Source organism: Myotis brandtii, unplaced genomic scaffold, assembly GCF_000412655.1.
Source record: "Myotis brandtii unplaced genomic scaffold, ASM41265v1 scaffold240, whole genome shotgun sequence".
NCBI classification, from domain to species: Eukaryota; Metazoa; Chordata; class Mammalia; order Chiroptera; family Vespertilionidae; genus Myotis; species Myotis brandtii.
In genome coordinates this window covers 2,741,701-2,766,874 of record NW_005359064.1, presented here as the reverse complement: position 1 = coordinate 2,766,874, position 25,174 = coordinate 2,741,701, and the positions used below count along the sequence as shown (strand labels likewise).

Genomic DNA, 25,174 nt, shown 5'->3' with positions numbered 1-25,174 from the left:
TCTCATTTATAGCCCAATGTTGTTACCACAGCACAGTATTTGAGTTTTGCTTCCCACCAATCTGGCTAATATGCAATTGCATGATTAATCTTTCTGAAATGTTTTCTCCTGATCCACATTATCGGTGACTGTTTTCTAAGATCTCAACTCCATATTTCCCTGCCCTCCATTTTCTCTCCTACTAACTTTTGTTTCAACATCTCTCCATCCTGTGACATCCGTTAACCTGATCTCCTCATTCTACAAATGCATACTTACTCCTTCTCATCTTTAGTCTGTCTTCATTCATCCCAAAATTTATTTTCTAAATTGCTATAATGTGCTCATTTTCTTTCTACATGGAATACTGCACACTTTCTTCTCCCTATCTAGTAATGAGGATGCTTATAATAATTGCTCATGTTTTTAAGGGCTTTTTCTGGATAAAACCCTGAGTCAAGTATTTTAGACACATTACGTTTATTCCTCATAAGCCCAGCAAGTTAGAGACAATTATTATACCCATTTTACAGATGAGGAAATGGGAACTTGGAGGGGCAAGGCCTCCACTGGAGTTCTATGCTACTTTTAAGATGAGTGATACAGAGGAACAGGCACAGGCTTGCAGATCTGAACTCAGTTCTGACTTGATCACATCCTAGCTGGGAGAATCAGGATAGTGATTGAGTCTCTTTGAGCTTGAGAACACTTACTTATAAAATGAGGATTAAATGAGTACAAAGCCCTGCCATAGAACATTTAACAAATATTGTTCTTCTCTTTTCTTTCTCTTCAGTGTCATTGCTCCCATTGACAACCTTATTTGACACCTCAAACCCTCACTAATTGCATTTCCCCCTATATTTTTGTAGTAATTTTAATTTGCCTACTTAATTTATGACTTACTTATGACCTGACTTCATTCAGATATATTGGTGTTGCCTTCCTGGTTAGATTTTAAGAGCAGGGGCCATGCATTTTAATTCTCCATTTTCATCCTCCTCTGTGTAGTAATGAACACAGAATAAATGCTCAATTTTCACTTCCTAATTGACATAACTACTTAGCTTGATACAGGGATACTTGATGCTGTCACCACACAGTTGCACATATCCTGTTAGCCTACCTTATTAGCTCATTTTTTTTCTCTTCTCTCTCTCCACCCACAGCATGTGCATTCCGGTACAATGGACTCTCCTTCGTCTACCTCATCTACCTCTTGCTCATCCCTCTGTTTTCAGAACCAACAAGAGCGACAATGCAAGGTAAGAGACAGTTACTGTTCTGTGTCACATTCTGAATGCATTTGCTGACTCTGCTGGGCTGTCTTTATCTGATGGGATAGACGCTGTCTGTGCAGCAAGCTGGTCCAGTGGAGACTGGGTATCACACATGTGAACAGCTGCACCAAGCAGAGCGGTGCGGAACATGTTGATACATGTCACTTATGTACACCACTAATATCCCCATGCAAGTTCCATATTAACTCTCTCTTAGTAGGCTTGCAGTACATCTGGAATGTTTTGGCTAGTTAAGATGAACTCAATGCATTGTCAATGAAATAAGGCAGATGGTGTGACAAAATTGGCACATGCTTTGCATATTGGACTGCTGGAGAGGATGTGGTGGCAAGTAGAAAAGGGGCAGCGAGGTACCTTACATTTCTAAGCTGCCAACAGGAGGAGGATCAGAAACCGAGTCCTCGTCATGACTTGTTCACACATCAGTTGAGATCTCTTACATATGCCTCTATCCAGCACTGTGAGTAAGTGATTTGCATTTGAGGAATAGTTTCTCAAGCATTTTGCTACACAACTTTAGATTTGTTTCCCATTGCTCTACAAGAACCTGAAGTTATAGAAAAGAACAATGACATTTCTCCTGAGGCTCTGATTAGGAAGCATGATCTGGTTTATCAATTTATATATTTGAAGTTCGTCCACAAATATTAAAATTAAACCACACTGAGTTAATTTATAAATTGCTTTTCAAAACAATACCATTATATAAGGGTTGTGCCAAATGCCTTAGGTGAGTATGATGGCTGTATGTTTACATGAGAGGAAAAGGAATCTGTTTGGCCCAACCTCTTGTAGTTGGAAAAGGCCATGGTTAAGGCTGCCAATTCATAGTGGTGCCTCTTCAGGAAAAAAGTAAGGGCTGGGGGTCCAGAGCAGCAAATAATGACTATCTTTTCCATTCCTCCCCTTAACTATTACATTTACAGTGCATATTATGACCATTCATCCTAATCGTTATGACTGCAGATGCTGTGTTGATTTTCCTGCCACAGGAAGAATTTAAATAATAGTCTTCTAAGTCACTTAAATCCTTAATACACAAAGTTAAGAAGGGGTCCAGAAATGTGAGTTTATACAAATCCTCATTCAAACCAAAAATACATTGTTTATGTGACCACACCCACCTTAGCCTCTTTCCTAGAGGTCAGTATAAACAAAGACCTTTAAACAGAATAGCTTCTGGCCTCAGAACCAAGATGAAATACACAGGCTACTCCTAGTTCATGGCCTGGAGCTCATGTTTCAAAGAAAGAAGGCTTCAGACACATTCAGAATAAACCGCTTTAGAAAGGAGTACCTGTGTATAGTCCAATAAAGCACCTATTGCTTTTATAGCAAGGTGTCTGTCCCCTTATCGTTTCATCTGGAAATCAGGTAACTGAGATTTCCCCCTTCATCATTATGTGACAATGACTGCTTTGCCTTCTTCCCAAATAACCAGCCCTGCTCTTGCCTCAGTCTCGGTAGGGGTGGCATTGCAACTGTGTCACGGCTGCATGACAGTGGTCCCATCCTTTATGCCCACGTGCATCAGGGACTGGCCCTGTCAGGAAGCTCATACTTGAAATGTAAGATCAAATGCAAAAAAAGCAACTCCTGTGTAAAGCAATATCCCAAATTAACAAGATGTCATGCGGTTAGTGCACAAGCAAAGTGTAATAAGTACACAGACGTCTGCTGGTGCTGCTCCTAATAGGAGACCAAGGAAGAACTGAGCTCAAAAGGAAAACAAACCCACAGGCATCTTTTCCACAGGTCACTATCTGGATGCAGTGTTGTGATTATTTATTTTCTTCTTTCCTGCATTTTAATAAGAAGCATGAATAATATTCAACATAGCCTCATTGATTTGTTTGTTTATGGAAATGCAGAGGGACTCCAGGAAAGGATGTCCCCCCATTTATTTCTGATCACCTGGGAAGCACAAGCCCTGTGTTTTGAAATATCCCATGTTGGGCGTTTCTGGCAGCGTGTGGTCAAGAACACCATTAATGCCTATGTGGAGTGGACCATACCATGCCAGGCCCGGGGAGTGACTGCAATGCGGCTCCGCAGGGACTTGAACTATCCAATTCATGTTCCCACACATTTCCCACGAATCAATGGGAAGTGCATTGGCAACCTGAAAAGAACTGTTAGTAACCTCTGCACCACCTGCTCACAGACAGTCTCTGCCTGGCAACAGCAAGCAAATTCAGATTCCCTCCGACCCCCCAGCTGCTCAGGCCTCTGTGCATGTCCACAGGACTATGTCCATGACACAGACTCCCCCTGAACCCCATGCGTGGTGCACGGACCTGAAAGTTTACTCTGTGATCCTCTGGTCTCCATTTGATCTGTTGGAATTCTCTTCCTAAAAGTATTTTTCCCCAAAAGTATATCCACAGGGTCCCCAGCAGGTGGGGAGTTCAGTGTCCTGGCTGAGAGGGTGGTCTTTGTTGTAGTTCTTGAAGTGGCCTGGGTGTGAAAGCCATCTCTGCACTGTGGTTGTTTAGGGATGTGCACAGGGGTGTCCACAGGGGTGTCCACAGGACCCCCATCAGGACATAGATCATCTGAGTGTGCCTGAGGCTTTCCCCACACCTGTGACTAGACACAGATTTGCTGTCAGGCTGGAAACAACCTTGTGGGAGATGGAGGAAGATCAGGAGATGTTAGTTATACATAGACATGTTACTAAGTTTAAAAAAGGAATTTGAGTGAGGACAATTGTTTGGGGGTTCAATACACTTAACTTACTTGCGGGTGTCTTCTGAATTGCTGAATTTGAGAGTTGGAGGAGCTTTCAGGAATTACTAAGCATATTCCAGCACCCAGCGGTGGAGTCCCTTCCCAGCATCCAAGTTGGCTGCCTGTGTAGGCTCTCCACCCACTGGCTATGACTCGCCTTGATCTCCTGGCTCTAATGCTGACCTTTCCCATAGTCTTTCTTAGGCAAAGTGACTTTAAGTTGGCTCTAGAATGTTATTCTCTCTCTTTCTCTCTTCTCGCTGTGTTTGTCTCTGTCTCTCTGTCTCTCTCTCTCTCTCACACACACACACACACACACACACACACACACAGGCGTACACTCACAGCATGGGGAATAAGCACATTCAATCAGCCATGGGTCAGTGTGCAGCTGTTTCCCTCAGCAAGAGCCTCACCTTTGGATTTCTCGAGCCAGAGTGGCTTTCAGTGTAGCATGTCCCCTGAGCTCCCAGGGTGGTCTCTTGCATTCTCTTGTCAATATCCATCTCCTTCAGCGTCTCTAATACTCTCTTTCATATCCTCCGTGGGACAGGGAACCACGGGTTGAAACAATGCCCTTTGCCATGGTATTCATTGGAGTATGAGGGAGTGTTTTCCAACCCTCAGCCTTGGTCCCTCACCTGAAACTGAGCCAGAGTCCCATGTTAACACATTTATTTACTGTATCTCTTTCCGTTCCACTAGGTACAATTTAAGATGGCAAGGGTTTTGCTGTTTTGTTTACTGCAGTATTTCCAGGACCTAGAACAGTGCCTGGTGTATTGAAGGCATTCCGTAAATATTTATGGAATGGATTTATCTCCAGAGTCAAGTGTGGTAGAAGCATTTAAGAACACAGCTCTAATCCTGTGATGACACCAATCTCTAAAATAGCAAACATCACAGAACAAGTTTATTGCATATACCCATCCTCTAGGGACAGAAGCTCAGGGTACCATAGACCTCAGGATTTTGCCTTTTTAAATTTGATTGGGATCAGAGGATCATGCGTAACTGAAGAAATAGAATGTTTTATGCTTTTACTTACAACGATAAGCATCTTATTTAAGCATGCACGGTTTCCCCTGCTCTCCAAAATAGAGAGTGCCTATGAAACCTTTCGTCAACTGAAATGGTGTAAAGCAAAGAAGCGATTGCCTTAGGACACATCTTGGTAACGATGCACAAAATAAATGAAGACAAAGCACAGATGCTCACAGACAGTGCACAGCCTCGAGGGCTTAATGCTGAGATGCTGAGCGCAGTTCCTGGGGAAGGAGCTTGGCGGGGCTACTTTCCCTGCTCAGGGCGCACCCTGCACCACAAACACTCTAAGCTACTTTTGCTTCTCACCTTTTATCATAAAAGCAGAATCATTTTCAGATTTCTTTTAGTGAAAACAGGAACTAATGTAGGTCTCTGTAAAAGTGAAGTGGTGTAAAGTGAGCTTTTGAAAGCAGGTCTACCTGTAATACTGTAGAATGAGAATCTTTTGCTGTTCACGTTGAGACTGCACGCCATTACATTTATTAACTAATCTATAATTAACTGCAGGTGGCCCAAATGCTCCAAGTTGATCAGGTATTAAATTATTTAACCATACACATTATAGATTCCTTATACTTGATGATATATTGAGTACAGTACGTTGGTCAATAGGGTGAAAGAGTTTGTATTTCGTTTGGGTGGAAAGGAATGTAAGTAATAAAACATAGAAGATATGGAAGAAGGCAACAGTAACTGCTCAATATATTATAGTATTATTATTTTGAAGTGCAACATCTTTACTATGAACGTCAGAGTGAACTAGATTTAGAAATCTCAATCTCATGTGTATGACCATAGACAGTCTTTGTCTCAGGACTTTTCCCGGCACTCTGTAAATATCAGCTAAGAATTATGTGATCTCCAAGGTCTCTTGTGAAATAGTATTTAGGTTAAGTAACCTCGTAATAGGGAGCCAGTAGCACTGCCTACAAAATACAAGTTGTTATTTACATGCATCAATTAATTTCTCACAACCTTTGGAGGGAGCTGCTACTATTATTAGAAATTGCGATCAAAAGTCCTCATGTTACTGATGCAGACTGAGTTCCAGGCGGGTTAAGAACAAGCCTGGGACACACAGGTGCCGTGTGGGTGGCCATGCTCTCAGCTGTTGTGCTGTTCTGACTCACGCCCGGATAGAACAGTCCTCTGGGGATTTGCCGGAGGCGAGGCAAACCTAGTCACTTAATAAATACCTGTTGGCTGACAGATTACCAGGCCTGGGCACAGGGTCTGGAGAGATAATATGAGTATTTTTAAAGGGGATATTTTAATATAAATTGGTGCAGATCGAAGACATATGTGTATATTACAGAAAATACATCATCCTAAATGTGTCTGGTTATGTCTTTCAACAAATAGTAATTGAAAGACTACTTTTCAGAAAACACTAAGTTTGGAGCTGAGGATGATCAAAAGGAGGCCAAAACCCGGCTCTTCCCTGGAGTAGCCTCCCGAAGGTGTGGTCTTTTATGTATCTTATTAAATGGTAGCTCTTTCAAAGAGGTTATCTTGGGAAGCCATATACCTAGTTCAGTCATTTCTCTGAACTGATCTGATCTCAAGTTATTCCTTTGCAGTTGCCTTAAGTATTTGCCTTGAATAGACTCAGTGGTGGCAAGTCAGTGTCCTTAAGGTGGGTCTGATTTGTATAGCATTTGGAGTCAAGCTTGATGGGGGGAAAACTGGTGATGTAATTAGTTGTATTAATTTTATATAAAAGAAGAGAAAACCCAGAGTACTTAGTATAAAGCAAAGTGTCTGAAGGTCATTCATTACAAATGAGGAGCTTTAAGCTTTATTTGTATGAAAATACCATGTTTGGTACACATGACATAACAAATACATGGAACCTCTTTCCATGATGGATGTATGATATACATGATTTGCAACGTTGTTATGAAATGGGATACTGGGACAAGAAAGTAGCATCCTGAAGGAAGTATTGATTAAGCAGATTTACCTGGAATCTTGACTAGAATAGCCAACCAGCAACTACTTAATCCAGTTCAGAGACTCAAATATCTGGAGAAGTGTTTAAGCTGAGGATTTTAATAATATTAAAAGTAACGAACGTTTATGTCACATTCCCTATGTGCCAGGCACTATTGTAAACACTCCCCATATTAACTCCTTTAATTAGAGAATAAAAACATTATTTATTGAAAGGGAGCCTCCATTCTGGAATGAAAAAAATTATTGTAAAGTTATAAATCCACTTAACAAACTAGGAATACTACATAGGGAGGTACTGATATTAAAGCTCTCTCCTCCTATTGAGGAAACGGTGAGAAATCTATGTCAGTGAGACTTAGTCACTTTGGTCAGTCTATTGTTTTCCTGTTGTCATTCCACATCACCAAGCCTTTCTGTGTGTCCCAGAGCTCCCTCCACGCAAAGCTGCCAGGCAGTGCGAAATCTGCTGTTCTCTGGAAATTGCTTCTGTCTGCTTGCTTGATTCTGCCAGCAAGTTCTTTGTTAATGTGTTCTCTTCATGTGCTTTTTTGTGGCGAAGAGTTATTCACTTATTGAGGGCTGACTGAAAAGGAATTCTCCAAATTACAAGACTACAACACTTCCTGGGCAACATTAGTCATTGACCTTACAGCAAGAATATCTTAGAAGCATCATCATCTAATTAGTTCACATGTGATATACACATGCACTCACATAGGCTAAGGAACTCAGAGATGATTCTTGTCTGAGATGTGCAATTATTTCTTTTTTAAAAAATATATTTTTATTTCAGAGAGGATGGGAGAAGGAGAGAAAGATAGAAACATCAATGATGAGAATCATTGATCGGCTGCCTCCCGCAAGCCCCACACTGGGGATTGAGCCTGCAACCCAGGCATGTGCCCTTGACCGGAACCGAACCTGGGACTCTTCAGTCCGCAGGCGGACTCTCTTTCCACTGAGCCAAACCAGCTAGGGCTGCACTTATTTCTAATGGCAAAGTTGTCTTCTTGTCTAAAGACTCATCCTCATTCTGAGAGGCTTCATCCTGAATGTTTTCTAAGATTGGACGGCTCTGTAATAGATGAGAACAAAGCTCCCAGAGGTATGGGAATGGGAAGGACTGTGAGTGCCTGTGCAGATCTGCCCTGTCTTCTCTGTCCAGGTACAATGGGCAGCTCTTCTAGAGCAGGTGCAACACGGATAGGGGCCCAGTTCTTCGCTGAGGGCAGTCCGAGTGCCAAAGGAATAGCAACAGAACTGCACACTGCCCTCCCTTTCAGGCTCTGCCCTCACAATATTTTTCAATATTTGGTTTTGTGGGGATTTTCTCCTTCCTTGTTATGAAAGGAGTGGGTCTCTGAATTGTCTTTTTTGTCTTTGTTTTTCCTCATAAACTCTGTGTTGTTATTTTGATCAAAGTAGCAATTCCCCTGATGCATGTGCCTGCATTTGCATTCAAAAGTTATTAAGAATATGCTTTTTCCCCCTGGTTATTGGGATATCTTTCAACAATTGGGAGGGGGATAGCATTAGAAAGGGGGAATAAAGGAGAGGCTTAATTATGCTTTGGTGACAAATGTTAGCAAGTGATATTTTGGACCAAATTAACTTTTGTAAACTGCTGGCAAAGTTATTCTAAGATGAGGAAAAAAGAGATATTTTATTCTCTTCAGCTCCCAATAAGGGTCTTAGTTTAAGAGGATATTGCCCTAACCATAAGTAATCTGTGTGTGTGTGTGTGTGTGTGTGTGTGTGTGTGTGTGTGTGTGTGTGTGTGTGTGTGTGTGTGTGTGTGTGTGTGTGTGTGTGTGTGTGTGTGTGTGTGTGTGTGTGTGTGCTGTGCGTAAAATAATCACCAAAAATGACTTTCCCCGAGGTTCTGACCCAGGATACACTAAAGGCAGCCTGGGAAAAGAAAAATGATGTTCAATTTGCCTACATGAAGAGGCAAAGGGGTCTGCAACTTGTAAAGACGTGTTTTGACGTCAGAGAGGAAATAGTAGCAGATATTTAAAACTGCTTGCATCTGTTTTTTGTTAAAACACTGTTAGTCTTTAGACCATCAGGCTTATTATTACTATGTTTTATTATGTCATAATAAAGCCAAAAGCAGGAAAATATGTAATTGAGTAAATTATTAAGTGAGTGTTTTATTATTAATATCGGCTCACCACCAAAAGGAGTGCTAACGAAAATAATTAGATGCTTGTTTCTTAAAATTTTGAATAAATTAATCATAGGTCTGTTAGGTTATTTTATCTGCCTTTTCAGGAATTGGTACAGATATCATATTCCATTGTTATTTTAAATTTGGCAAACACCATTTAGTCAGACAAAGGGAGTTTCAGGCAACACGTATAATTCTCAGCTCAGGAAACACTGGGTCTTATTATTATATGACTAAGAGAGGACTTCAGAAGTCCCTACCAATTTGCTTTATTTGGCTACAATAAGTCAAATATACAATATGACCTCACCTGTGATTTCAAAGCTCCCCTGTCATTACAGTGAGGTACTTCACTTGAATTGATATCAGTTTGTTGATCTATCTTCAAATTACTATTTTGTTTATGCAATTTACAACCATTTACTGGTGCCTCTCCTGTTAGGCCTTGCACTAGGCATTTGGGCACACAGAGATAAATAGAACTGTTCTGGCCAGTGTTGCTCAGTTGGTTGAACTTCCTCCTGTGCACTGAGAGGTCACTGGTTTGATTCTCTGTCAGGGAACATGGCTGGGTTTTGGGCTTGATCCCCAGTAGGGACCATGCAGGAGATAGCCGATGGATGTTTCCCTCTCTCTCTCTCTCCCCCTTCCTCTCTTTCGCAAATCAATTAAAAAACATTTAAAAAAAGATGACTAGGACAGGCTTTCTGTCCTCAGGATACAACTCCAGCTCTGCTATTCATTAACAGCACCATCTTGGGAAAATTTTTTAAATTCTCGGAGCCCTGGTTTCCTCATATGTTGAGCTCTTGGCACTGGTCCTGGACAGAACATGAAGAAATCTGTCTGTGTGAGTCATGTTCCCGGGCACCTTCTCCTGTGATATGTGCTGGACAAATGGATCAAGAGCTCTAGAGGAAGAAATCATAGCTCCTGACTTACTTTTTAAAATTTGTTTTCCCTTTGAAAGCATTCAGCTTAATTGATTTAATTATGTGTGCATTTTGAGTCTGTTTATTTCATTGGTGAAGTTGGCTTCCTTCAGAGGCTGGACAAGCCCAGTTTCTGATTGGTTCCTTTGTTGGAGGGGACTTTACTTCACGTGTAACTGCTTCTCTTAAACAGACGCACGTGTATTTACAGATTCATCCACAATAGCCTTTTGAGATGAAAACTTAATTTAACTTTCAAATAGTGCTAATTACTAAGTTTAAGAAGAATAAGTAGGTAACTCACGCAGTGCTTGTTCTGTGCCAGACAACAATACCCCTGCAAGAGAGGTATTTGTGCTTAGATTTTACAGATAGGGAACTGAGAAACACATAATGAATAATTCCTGAAACAAACAATTTTTAAAATTGATTCAATAGTGAAAGCTTCTAATATAAATAATTCAGTTATCTTCATAGGCATTCCCTCACTTGACTGCAATTTATTACAAAATTATTATAGAGTGAAAATGAGTATAGAGATTATGAGTGTTGTTCAGTTGGCTTATTGCAGTATAAGTGGGCAATTATTGTACTTTAAACTACTTTTTAGTATATTCAGCATTAAGTAGGAATGTGTACACTGAGGATATTGATACAAAATGTGCCTTTCAATTTCTCTTGTTCACAGAATAAGCATTACTGAGTGTCTGAAGTGGGCACTAGAGCCACAAGCAAGGGTGAAATTGGTCCTCTTAATCTCATAGCTCACCATTTAGCCCTCTCTTCCAACCTCCCTCTCAACCTCCCTCCCTCTCTCTTTCCTTCCTCCTTCCTGTACTCTCTCTCCATTAAAACACTTTAATTTTGTCTAAATATATTTTCTGCATTTCATCTTGCCAATGCTATATACTCGTAAGGAATATTTGGGGAATGCCGCTAACAGCCACTACAGGCAGCCTGGAGCCGGTGTTGTCAAGCTGAGAGAAGTGGCACGTGACAATGTGATCTGGCCTCTGCAGGAGGCACAGGATGGGCTGCCTGGAGCCCCCGTCCAGAGCCCCACGCCTGGCAAGAGGAAGGCTGGAAGTCCGTGGGCATGTATCAGCGGTTCTCAACCTGTGGGTCGCGACCCCGGAAAATACATCCTGCATATCAGATATTTACATTACTATTCATACCAGTAGCAAAATTACAGTTATAAAGTAGCAATGAAAATAATTTTATGGTTGGGGGTCACCACAACATGAGGAACTGTATTAAAGGGTCGTGGCATTAGGAAGTTTGAGAACCACTGTGTGAATGTGTGTATTCTGGCAAGTCATCCAGATAACCCTTTCTTCTTCCCCTGCTAATTGGCTAACCATGGCCAGTGATACAGGATTCCTTTGCAATTGGGTGCAAAGGAATGTCACCCTCAAATATCAACCTCCCCACCATTATATCACATTCCTTTAGGTTTAATGGCATCTACAAAACGAGAATTGCTCTTTTAAAATGCAAGGACACCTGGCAAGGCAGTGCTCCGGTTGTCGGTGGGAGGGTGCCTTACTCTCCTGGTGGTGGGTCTGTAGGGCTTTACCCAGGTCCCCCAACCAGAACACACATCTCATTAGGACCTAGGCATTGATTCTCCCTATTCCCTGGCATTTTAGGGCTCATAGCAATGACCATGTATCTCTGAGAACTGTCCTAAGCTAAGAGGATCTGACCCAAGGTTCACCCCCTCCTAGTTTTGGGTGTGGCCCCCATTTCCATGAGTGATCACTCATGGAGGGTGGGGTGTACAAGAGTCTTGCCCTTTTGCTTTGTGCTGGGACAACTCTGCTGTGCTGTCTCAGTTGCAGAGCTTCCTGGAGGGGATGGGGAGGGGGATCTGAAGTCTCTGATGTGACTGCATTATACCTGGACTTCTCCCTCTATCCAAGCCTGCTGCCCTGGCACCACTGTTCCTGAATGCACCCCCTAATGAAGTCTCCCCGTAGAGTCTGTGTCCATGTCCTGAGCAGGTCATCTAATAGCCTCTGACATGTTTGTGTCCGACCTCTGAGAGCACAGATGGCAGTGATGAGAGACACCATGGAATACAGTGGGGCCCTGGAATAGGGCTGGTGCGGGGACATATGCTGGGAAATGGGGCAGCTCAGAGAGTTCCTACAGGCTGAGTTCTGCACAGAACCTTGTCTAAGAGGGCATGTGAAGGCAGGATTCTGGTCCCTGTTTTGCTGACCCAAATACTAATTTTCCAGTACAGAACTGCCTACTTCTTGAGCAAGCATGTCAAACTTGCGGCCCATGGGCCACATGCCTCGTTTATTTGGCCCATGTTAGCATGAGTTTGACATGCTTGTTCTAGAGCAGTGGTTCTCAACCTTCTGGCCCTTTAAATACAGTTCCTCATGTTGTGACGCAATCATAAAATTATTTTCGTTGCTACTTCATAACTGTAATGTTGCTACTGTTATGAATCGTAATGTAAATATCTGATATGCAGGATGGTCTTAGGCGTCCCCTGTGAAAGGGTTGTTCGACCGCCAAAGGGGTCGCGACCCACAGGTTGAGAACCGCTGTTCTAGAGGAAGGAGTCCCCTGGGTGGGCTAGCACTGGTCCTTGTTTTGCTGACCCAAATACTAATTTTCCAGTACAGAACTGCATGCTTCTAGAAGAAGGAGTCCCTTGGGTGGGTTAGTGGTGGCCTTACAGAAAAAGAATAGGAAAGATCACACTAAGGACATATTTTAGAGCGATTTTCCTGAAAATGAGCCCTATCTTACTCAAAACGATCGTGTAAATGCCTCCTCCTAACTTCTCAGTGTTCCTGAGAAATGCCGTTACACCAAAGAAGGCTGTGTAGCAGTCAGTCCTTAAGATTCCTGCCTCAGCCTCCCGGGACCAGCCTTGCCGAGCAAAACTAAATGGTTGAAATGATCTATCACTGCTTTATCACATAAGGAGAGTTCGAAAGTGGTGGGGTTGTTAAGAGCACAAGAGACAGAGGAAACAGAGGGAGTGGCTAATGGTAAGGCAAGGTCCTAGACAGTTGAATAATGGGCAATAAAACTGCAGGGCCAGGGTCTTCCCGGTCATGTGATGCGTTACCACCCAGCCCTTTTTCTTTGTTCCACAATTACTTCCAAAGGGACTGCGCCATAGGTGGGGATTAGTTACCTATTTACGGCCAGGCTCATTCAATAGCAGGTGATTAGAGAGGCATGATCTTGGACACCAGCTGTGTTGGGTACTTTTTTTTTTTTTAATAAAAAATAAGTGTTTAGCAAACACTTGTCCATCTGAGTGAACTGAAAACTGTGACAAGGTGCTGACTGGGCTGCATCTGTCTTTGAGTAGCAATAACTGGTTTCATCATTCAACCATATGTGGCTCATCAAATATTCAGCAGCTAGAGCTTTTACAAAGGCAGTGGGGAATAAGGAGACCCGGGCTCTGAAAGCTGCTCTTGGCTTGGCCTTATTGTTTGGAAATGGGGCACCAGCTAGTTGGAAGGAGGGGGCTGGGAATGGTTACCTGGAAAATTCAAAAATCTTTGTGGTCCAGAGCTTTCCTGATATTTTGCCTTGTGTGTAATACCATAACAGAATCTGAAAGAACAGCTCCCCTACATTTATTCATGGAGCAACCAATCATCAAACTACATTTTGAGTGGCAGGACTGGATGAAGTATTGATTGATTGATTCATTCATTCATCTGACAAATATTTATGAGGCATTTACTTTTTGTAAATAATATGTTAAGAACTTGTAATACAACAGGAGGTAAAAATAAACATAGCCCTGTAATCCAGAAATGTACTAACTAGTTGATGATACTAAAATATAACTTTAATTTGTTAGAATACATTCTAAAGTCAAGTCTACACACAGTTGATTATCATTATTCCCAGATTCTGCATTTGTCAGTTCACTTACTTGCTAAGATTTATTGTATCCCCAAAATAACGCTTGCCGTGCATTCATGGTTACTCACAGACATGGGCAGAGGGGCTGAAAGTTGGAATTGTGCACCATCCATGTTCCCGTTGGTGAAGAGCAAAGACATGCTCTGCCTTCTTGTTTCAGCAATCAGACTGTGAGCAAGGGTGCTTTCCGCAGTCTATTTGGTGTCATGTTTTCCACACTTTTGTTCTATTTATTGGTGATTTTGCTTTTCAAAATGCCCCCCACCCCAGCATGGTGCTGCACTCTGATTTTCAATTTAATACAAAATGCTGATCTACTTTACCAATTTCTCACTTCTACTGATATATTCACAACAAAACATATGGGGGCATTTGATCAGGCTGAGATTATAGTTAGCTAATTAAACTTGTCTCTAGAATACCCCTTTTTTATACACCAAACACTTCTTGATAAAATATTTTTGGGATTAGAGCCAGATTACGGATAAAACTAAAATTTACAAGTATTTTCTATATCTCATTTAAATATAAACTTGATTCAACTTAGAATGTTGGCTAGGGTTCCTAAGTTATTTTATTAGCTTGAGGCACCTACTGGCATTTTACAATGTACAGAAACTGCTGTGGGTTTTATGTCTGTCATTTCTTTTGCTGCCTCCCACAGGTGTATGACAACATCTGAGTGAATCCCCCACAGACATATCCAACCTGCTGACGGTGACACTTGACTTTCTGACATATAACTTCCTGTCAGGCTCTCAGAAGGTCCACATCTGCTGGGCACAGCTCATTCCTGCCCCTACCCTCCAGAGTTCTCCCCCCAAAAATCCATCTCAGGCAGCATTCCCTCCAGGGCATCATTGTTCTGCGGACAGGACACTGAGTAGTCATTAGTGATGTTTATTCACTTTCTGGCAAATCTTGGAATGCAGCAAAACTTCCTCTTCCCTCACTGGCTCTCTGACACTTGGCCACACAAGGGTCAGCAGGGGCTGCATGTACAGAGTGCGCATAGTCAGTCCCCCGGCTAGAAAGCCTGAGTGTGTGGGATGCTGAGCCTGTATGACTGAGCTCTGAAGGCTGCAAATCCTCCTGAGATTGGAGGGGACAATGGCTGGGGATGAAACCCAGGGTCTGTCTTCGAGGAAGTTGTCTCTATAGTACACATTCCTTAGCATCTCGCTTTGGCAGGGGCAGGTGTCCGTTGGTTAACCTGAATGAAAGCACATGTCATAACTCTTGGGGAAGAGGAACACAGGGTGCTCCATATTGCCTCCCCCCAAAACAGTGTGGAAGAACAGCATCTTTCCCGGAGAGAACATTTGGCCTTTGATGAATAGTGTGAAATTGATGCGATAGGCAGAAAGTGCTGGGCAATCAGGAGCTCAGATAAATGCCATCTAGACAAAGACAGCTGGAACATGGTTGTAATGGGGAAAAGAAACTCTTCCTGCTCAGCTCCAGGTATAATTTTTAGTGTAGCTGGATTTTGCACTAAGTAGCAATACAGATATCGAGTGAACAGAGGTTACTCAGTTGGAGAATTAGATGAAGAAGGAACAAGTGGATTAGTTCCTTACAGGATTTTGTACTCTATTTTTCAAATGTTATAACATTGACATTTTTAAAAATAGTATGAAAGCAACCACAATTTGCAATGTTTTCTCACATTAAAAAGACCCAATCAATCAACAGAGACAAAACGATGAACAAATTTAGTCTAAACACAAAAAGACCACAGATGTGGAGAGATAAGATGGTCAAATAAACAATGACTAATATTACCATTTTCTCCAGTTTCAACTATTTAGTTTAAAATCCCACTGACGTTGAGAAACAATGAGAATGGCCGTCTGGAACCCAGGACGGACTCTGTAAGTGCTGTTTTTGCTTTGAAACCATGTCTTTGTCCATTCATGAACTCAGGGCCAAGCTGCCTGCCCATTCCTCCTCCAACCTGCATAGACCTTTCCCAGCCGCTGAGTGTGGTATGTAATCGCTCTTTCTCTTCATTCCTGGAGCCCTGTGATTAAATTTGGAAAACTTGTGAGTCACATCCTACCATCTACTTAGTGGCTGGGGAGCAGCTTCTCTGAACTTTCAAGTGTGCATATTCTTCATGCATCACTTCGGGATGCCCCGGCTAGTTACTCCAGAGGGTTTGGGCAGTTATTACAGCAGTTTACTGGAAGGGAAACCATTTAATGATTCAGGTTTTAGATTTCTTTTTAGTTTTCCCACCTGCCACAGACGATCAAAATACCAAGAGCAGACTCTTCGTATTTGCTCCGACATCCTCTGAAGACACCCTACAGCCTGGGTTGTGTCTGTGCAGAGTGAGGGCTCTTTCCACCAGAGGGAGCCACTTTGTCCAAAAGTGTCACCAACTGGTATTTTCAAGGCCTGTCACACAATTTCTACTCACCCCATTAATTGGCTTCATTCATACTTTTTTATTTCCTAGAAAAATTTTAATAATCCTTTATTGTTAGTATTATTTGCATTTAAATTGTGAAAATAAGCAAGAATGTTTTTGAAAAGGAGTCTAATGGAATCCAATTTTACAAAAAGCAAACAACTGGAAAGAAAAGCACTGATGCAAGAACTGACTTGATGAAACCAGAACACACTCCCCCCAATGCTGAGGTGAATTATGGGGACCAAGGGTAGGAGAAAAGATTTCAAAAAAGGGAAGTGTGCACTACTACAAGTATAAAGTGAGAAAGTAACCTTCGTATGTAGGTACATAAATAATATTTAGTTATGTATTTTCTATATGAGTGATATAATCCTGACCATTACAGAGCATTCCAATCCAGATCCTTTTGTGCTTTCATTCAAGAATAGAGCAAAAATCTGCTTATGTAACGAATTAATCATATCATAGACATGTGATATAATTATTTTACCAGTAGTGATGATGACCGTTATGTTCTCATCAATATACCCATTACCTCCGAAATCTTTATGGATATTTTCTAAGTTAGGACTTAGGATACAGAGAAATATAAATAAACCAGTGTCTCTAAATTCAAGGAGTTTACAATCTAATTCTGAGATTATATTTGGAAATAATGAATAAGAGTAACATCGTGTCAATAATAGGAATAATATCAGAAATAACGAAACTTTACTGTTATGTAACTAAGAGGGTGGACTTGTTCTGGATGGTGAGGAGCACCTACTGGAAGTTCTGATTTCAGTTTGACATAAGATTTCCCCCTCTGGCAGAGAGTGTTTGACCAAAAATGACTATGTTTTTTGAGGCTTCTCCTGACAAGTAAAAGCAGGTGTGCATCATCTCTGCAGAGATGCATATGTGAGTTTCTAGGCTACAGTTTACCTAAAGCCTGTTCCCACTGGTACAGCTTCCGGTTAAAAAGTACAAGTCTATTGTGTGTCTGTAGTGGGCAGTGAGAATAATACAGTTATTTCCTCTTCACAATAAAGTGTCAGGGAGAGATGTTGTTGGGGGACTCTTAACATATTAAGCGTTTTAGCTAGTTTTTAATTCTGAGGCTGATGATGAAATGGGGAAGAAAGTATGTGTGTGCATGTGTACTTAAAATAAATCCAAGTTGAATTGAAAATAAAAAAAGTTAAAATAAAACAGATCCAACCTAAGAAGTGGGATATTTAGGTCCAGATGATGAGAGGAAAGGGGGGAATGAGAAAGGAGATAAAACATTTGCCTGAATATGTGGAAGGAGAGAAACGCTGTTCTGGGAAATAAAGCCAGAATGTGGGGCATAACAAAAGCCTTATCCCGAACAGTCTGGTTTTCGGAGAAATCTGTTAAAATGATGTCTCTACCGTATTCTGGAACTTGGCACAGATTTTTCCCTTTCTGCCTATAGAATGTTCCACATGTCGGAGAAAAGTAAAGCCAGTGCTTGGGTGTTACCTTCTGCAGAGCATACTACTGTCACCTAATCATTGGTTGAATATAGCACTGCACGTGGGCTGTGTGCATGCAGACCATGCTAATGAATTTCTATTTATTGCTCTAAGCGTAGAAGTGTACTCACTTTCTTCCTGTCCCTTCCCTTTCCTTCCCTCCTACTTTATTTTCCTTTCCAGCATTGAATCTTACAGACAGTGTGAGTTTTGTTAAGACTAATTTTGTAAATTAGACATGCTATAAACAATGTCTTTTGATCATTTTTTTTTTAAATTTAAGGATATATCCAACATCTATTTACCTATTCCTAGTCAAGGCTACAGTGGATTCAAAGTCATGATTCTTACTTCTTCTCTGTCTATTATCTTGAATACATGGACAAATGGAAATATATTGGGAAAATTAGGCATAGCCCTTTATAATTTTTTTAAAGTTTTATATGTTATCTAATTTGTCCTTCACAGCTATCCTTAAGGATTGCAGAGAACTGATTTTGTTTCTGTTCTTTTGCATTTTACCAATAAAGAGATTGAAATGTAGGAAGTTACGAAATTTATCTAAAGCCTCACAGTAAGCAAGTGGCAGAACCAATGTAGGAGCCCGCATTTTCCTTTCTAATCCAGGACCCTTGCCTAACTGCCCGCTGCTTCTGCTTCGTGACACACGGGGTGCCCTGTCCCACAGGTGCTCCCAGGCTTCATACACGCAGTCTGCTCCCCGATCACGCGAGCCCAGGTCTCCAGGGCTGAGGAGAAAAACTGGATTGGACCTGAAACTTTTGGAATGGATGGCAATTCTTAAACAAGCGCCTTGACTTACACTTGGCATAGGAATGGTTACCTTTTAATTTCCTGTCATTGAGTAAGTTTGGGTTAAAAATTAGGAAAAGAAAATATAACTTAGACATAATATTGCTCAGCTAAGTAGTTTGAAGGCTTGTGGCTTTTCCTTGCAAGTAATTTACATTATCCAAATATAATATGATTAATTCTATGTGAGTAGGTCGTACGACTTTTATGGCTATGTTATTTTATAGTGATTCTGGTGACTGGGATCCGGAGAGGAAAAGTTATGTTGGAATATTGCTAAAGCAATTCTACGGTGTGCTGAGCTGCTCGAGTCCATGAAAAACACGTGTGATATTGTCCATCTTACCGTACTTCTCACCTACTTGAAATTCATCCATGTGTGCACTGGTAGGGTCCCTAGGCCTGGCCAGTGATCAGGGCTGATCTGTGGGCCAACCAGTGGGGCGATCAGGGGGCCCCCACTGGCACCCATCTTGGCCGGCCTGGCGCTGCCCGCTCGCGGCCCCACTCCCCACCCCTGCTGATTGCCTCCCTCTGCAGGGCAACCAGCGGGGAGATTGGGGGGCCTCCATTGGCACCTGCCTTGGCTGGCTGGGGCCTACAGGCTGGGGGCAGCTCCTGCATTGAGCATCTGCCCCCTGGTGGTCAGTGCACGTCATAGTGACTAGTTGTTCCGCCAGTCATTCTGCCATCTGGTCAATTTGCATATTAGGCTTTTATTATGTAGCATATGTGGTGTACCTGTTTAATAGACTGTCCCACAGGTAATTTTGTGGGTTGCTGATTTTGTCATCATTTCTTTACTCCCTAGCCCTCTGTGGACATTTTTTATGTAGAAAAGTGACTTCCTACTCATATTGCAGGTCTTTGATACTTTTTTCAGCATCCTGAGAATTAGCCTGTAGCCTCCCCTCACAGTGGTGACTGCTGAGTATGCTCAGTGTAGCCACTTCTAGCAGGAGCCATACAAACCCTCAGCTCCACCCCATCTACACACTCAGTAATCAGTGATTTATCTTCAGATAAATTGGCTTCCCATGCACTTGAGAACTGGGGTTGCTTCTCTTTTGCTTCACGGGGTAAAGAAGGTCTCAGATTCCCTCTTGACTCATTTCTAGTGTTGGTGGAAAGGAAATCTGCCTGGCAGACAGGAAGCTGCAGTTTGGCGAACACACTATACACAATTTTAGATGATTATGAGTGCCGGATACTTGATACTAGAACATATTTTAAGCACGCGGAAGCCTATGTGTTTGTTTTAGCTCCACCAACAGTAGTGGTAAAAGGATCAGTAGGACTGAGTGGAGATGCTCTGAAAACAGGGCACATTTAGTTGAATAAATAGACTTTACTCCTCCCAGCTCCTTTTCTAATAGAGAAACTCAGAGTCAAATATATCAGGAGAGAGGAGCAATAGGACCTTTGCATACTAAAGGACAAGTGTCAGCTCAAGGTCCCCTTGACATGAACAGCATGGAGGGAGTGGAGGTCGCTGGGAAGCCCAACGTTTTGGAACTTTTAATATATATATATTTTATTGGTTTTTCAGAGAGAGGAAGGGAGAGGGATAGAGAGTTAGAAACATCGATGAGAGAGAGAGAAACATCGATCAGCTGCCTCCTGCATGCTCCCCACTGGGGATGTGCCTGCAACCAAGGTACATGCCCTTGACCGGAATCGAACCTGGGACCTTTGAGTCTGCAGGCCGATGCTCTATCCACTCAGCCAAACCGGTTAGGGTGTTTTGGGACTTTTAAAGTTTCAAAATAAAAAATGTGAGTTTTCTTCTCCCCTCAGTTTCAACTCAGCACAATGTTAGGTTTAAGTTTTTCAAGTGCTGAGTTATAACCCAACCCAATAAAACCTGCAGAAACTATTTTTAGTAGGATGTTGGGAAAAGCATTACTTTGTTAACTTTGCACATGCTTAGCATCAGTGATGATGCACCTACTTGTGTTGAGCATCCCTAGCCTGGTCAGTGGTGTGCCAGTGCTAAAGCAGGTTTCAACTTCCTCTGTGAGCTGGGGAGAGCAATGCTTACACTCGTGGTATGGCTGGTTCCCGTGACAGCAAGTGCTTCATTGCTGGCATGCACCATATGCATCTGACTCTGGTTAAAGTGTTTTCAAGTGTTTATGTTTTGAGACTGACTTTTTAGTGAAATTCAATTCTTTTGACATTAGGCATCAGAGACAGTTTCCAGGAGTCCAACGTTTGTCATGGAATGTGCTCCTCCAGCATCTTGTAGGCAGGGCTGTCAAAAACCATGGCAAATAGGCCCTTCTCTAAGTCAGTCAACATGATGCTAAGTTTGACATTAATCACACTCTAAATACAAATACATGACAGATAGAACTCTTGCACAAATCCAGTGCCATCTTTGCATTAGATTGGCAGGAAGGAGCAGAAGAGTCAGCCCCAAAGTTGTAGTGTCAAGGGTCTAGAGCAGCCGTGGGCAAACTACGGCCCGCGGGCCGGATCCGGCCCGTTTGAAATGGATAAAACTAAAAAAAAAAAAAAAAAACCCGTACCCTTTTATGTAATGATGTTTATTTTGAATTTATATTAGTTCACACAAACACTCCATCCATGCTTTTGTTCCGGCCCTCCGGTCCAGTTTAAGAACCCATTGTGGCCCTCGAGTCAAAAAGTTTGCCCACCCCTGGTCTAGAGTCTAGACTCAGGAATTGCATGAACTTAGAATGGAATCCTGCCTCTCCCACTGACTCGCCTTAGGGCTTTTGGTAAGTTACCTTGTGCCTAAATCTTAATTTCCTCATTTATAAAATGAAGGTGAGGACAGCACTCCCCCTTAGGGTTTAGAGCATTCAATGACAAGTGTTAGGCTCCGAGTGGATGCTCAAAGAGAGTTAGTTATTATTTTCTGATGTTTATATCTGGCCAGTTGGAAGAAGAATGGCAGAATGTCACTGGTCACTTGTACTCTTGCAAGATAGGGAGGTGAAGTCACCCTTCTCATTCTTTATCTTCCTTGACTGCGAGTTGAGCACTACTGTGGGACTGTGGGCTGGAAGGGTCTTAGACATCATTCTCCTCTTTCTCTTTTGCATCACCCGAACAATCCTTCTTAGGCCTCTTATGTGCTTAGGGTGGGTTCCATAAAGAGGACCTGTCCAGCCCTGGCCAGGTGGCTCCGTTGGTTGGAGTGTCATCCCATACACCAAAAGGCTTTGGGCTTGATTCCTGGTCAGGGCACATACCTAGGTTTCACAATGGATCCCCTATACGGGTGCATATGTGAGGCAATCAAATCAATGTTTCTCTCTCTCTATTTTCCTTCCTCTCTCTCTGAGATCAATGGGAAGGTATCCTCAGATGAAGATAAAACAAAAAAAAATAAAAAAATAAAAGAGGTAAGGTCCAGAAAAGTTTTTATACAGTTGACCCTTGAACAAAACAGGGATTTGAACTGGGCAGGCCAACTCATACATATATTTAAAAAAATAAATATAAAGTTGGCCCTTTGTATCCCCAGGATTTGCATCCATGGATTCAACCAACTGCAGAGCAAACACAGTACATTTTGTCTGCAGTTGGGAATCGCAGATGCAGAAGGCGACTTAATCTATACATGCAGTGGGGGAGGTGGGTCAGCACCCCAACCCCCACGTTGCTCAAGAGTCAACTGTATGTCTGACTTCAAAGGGTTTAAGGTGAGCAGTTTGGAAGAATATTCTTTCTCTATGTTACTCTAGATCTTACGTGCATGTACACACACATGTGCAAGTGCATAGAGATATATTCTGCTTCTGTGTACAGAATGTTTTAAGACTAAAAGACACTTGCCTATGGCTCAGATCATGCTACTTTTGTGAACGAACATAAACCCATCTTTATGCTTCAAAATCATTCCAGTGGCATTTGTGTTTGCCACCCGGTGCTCTTAAGACCAGGGTAAATGGAATTTCCACACCTTGTCCATATACCAGCCAGAGTGGCTAAAGTATTTATGCTCGCTCTAGGGCAGTCCAAGAATAGCTCCCTAGACTGAGAGAGCATGGGCTGAAATTCAGCAAGTCTTTATTCCCAGGTGAGGTAAGGATATAATGGGCAGACGCTATTACCTTCTGTCTGCAGACACGGAAATGAATGGTCGGGAGCAGTGCAAATGTCATTTACTCCTTCGCAGAAGTCTCAGTGGCCTAGTTAAGAGACCCCTGAGCTTCATTTGTTTCAATGCAGTCCTCTGATTTTTAGACCCGAGCATAGATGTTGGGACAGAAAGCTCTCTGCTGCTGTATTAACTTGAGTTTTAAATTCCTGCCATTCACAAAAGCTTTCCACTTCATAGATTTGTTGTTTAAATTAAATAAGATCATTGATATTAAGTATGTTTGACACATGACAGGTCCTCAAAAATAGGTCTTAATACTTTTATCACCATAATCATCATCAGAATTAGCTGAGAATATCTAACACGTGTGTTTGAGAGAGAATTAGTTTTGTCTTATGTCTTGGATTTGTGATGGTGGAAATAAAGGGTTGCACTGATATTTGGCTGACATGTACCTGTGCAGCCAAATGGATTATAGAATACTGAAATACACCCAATTGATTAATAAATAACCACTTCCCTGAGCTTGTCAACCCCCCTTACCACATGACTTTAATGCCCCAGCTCCCAGCTGTTCCCCAAGAACCATGAGATATCCTTATGAGGCAGCAGCTGGAGGGTTACATCTGGCTCATCTGAGGACCTCCAGAGCTCTGCCCAGTGATACAACCAGCATTAGTTCTGAGTAGTTGGTGTCTAGGTCAGGCTGGTGGTTAGATATTTTGAATACTATTCCTGTAAAAATTGTAAGAATATAAAAATAGTAAAATTTGAATGTCACCTCTGTGAACATTACTAAGATATCAAAATAATGTAAGTTCCAGAGTTGGAAATTTCAGCTATTTTTAAAGAAATTACTGGGCCAATTAAAAAATTGTTAGTAGTAGTCACCAATTGCTTCTGATGTAAAATCTTAAGAAATAAGAGTGGAGTATAGCCCTGGCCTGGTGGCTCAGTTGGTTGGAGCATCATCCCTACACCAAAAACGGTTATGGGTTTCATCCCTGGTCAGGTGCATGCAGGAGGCAACCGAATGATGGTCAATGTTTCTATGTTTTTCTCTCATGTCAATGTCTCTCTCTCTCTCTCTCTCTCTCTCTCTCTCTCTCAGAAATAAACGTATCCTTGGGTGAGGATAAAAACAAACAAAAAAAAGAGTGGCATGTAATTTTAAAAGTCATGATGTATGAAATCTGTTTTCCTGGAGACAAAAATAAGCTTACTCAATATCCTGATGGGCAATTTTTTTAAATTACAAAAGTGAAGCATCATTGTAGTAAAATGGTATATTTGAATTGCTTCTCAACTCCTGTTAAAAATACAAATATAGTTTGCAGAGGGACTCCAGCTAAAGTTAATGAAAAATGTGATTATTTTGTGAAATAACTTCTTTTTTTAGATGCTTGTTTCTATAAGCATACTTTACCATCCCAATATGTGAGGAATGTTGGACTAGGTTTTGCCAGGAATTTACAAGTGGGCAGCACCATCCTTGCCTGGATGGCCCAGTTCTCGCCATGGAACCAGAGGAGATCAGGGTTTCTAGCTCTTCAATGGCCAAGAGCCAGGTTGACATTGTGTTTGCCTTCCAGAAACCAGAACAGAAGTCAGACTTAACAGAGATATCAGGCGAATAACTGCTAGAGCAGTGGTTCTCAACCTTCCTAATGCCGCGACCCTTTAATACAGTTCCTCATGTTGTGGTAACCCCCAATTTCATTGTTACAAATTGAACATAATTAAAGCATAGTGATTAATCACAAAAACAATATGTAATTATATATGTGTTTTTCCAATGATCTTAGGCGACCCCTGTGAAAGGGTCGTTCAATCCCCGAAGGGGTCGCGACCCACAGGTTGAGAACTGCTGTGCTAGAGGTTTCTAATTATTTATTAGTATCTTCCAAAATACACTAAGGGGTTGTCTGACCTTGGGCAAGTCACTTATTCTCTCACCTGAAGTGAGGGCATTGGACTGAGGGAGTGCTTAGGGATGCTTCCAGATAGTATCTGAAGTGTGGTCCCCAAACTAAAGGAAGTTTTATAGAGAATACTAAAAGCCAGTACTGTATTTTCTTGATTCCTGGATATTTTTTTTCTCATTTTGGAATTTTAGAAATTAGAAAACATCTTATAATTGAGGAGTAAATTGCTTCACAATCCTCATGTCCATCAAACCTATGTATGTGGCCATTATAGTCAGTATCTTTCAGACACTTGACACCGTAGTGGAATTTATTTACATCACTGGCATTAAACAGGCTTCATTTCTTGGCTGAAAGTTGGGTGGTAATTTGTTATTTAAAATTCCTCAGAAGTATCACAGTATGAGGAATTAAAACATGTGTATGCAGAACAT

The 25,174-nt window shown here is 41.8% G+C and overlaps 1 protein-coding gene across 1 annotated transcript in view; it reads left to right on the top strand.

Annotated features, from left to right (window-relative positions):
* Positions 1-710: 710 nt before the first annotated feature.
* PIEZO2 (piezo-type mechanosensitive ion channel component 2) overlaps positions 711-25,174 on the top strand; it is a 290,522-nt gene continuing 266,058 nt past the window's right edge. Inside the window, exons 1-2 of the mRNA XM_014540247.1 lie at positions 711-714; positions 1,149-1,244. Coding sequence (XP_014395733.1) covers positions 711-714; positions 1,149-1,244 — 100 coding nt within the window. The remainder of the gene's footprint in view (positions 715-1,148; positions 1,245-25,174) is intronic.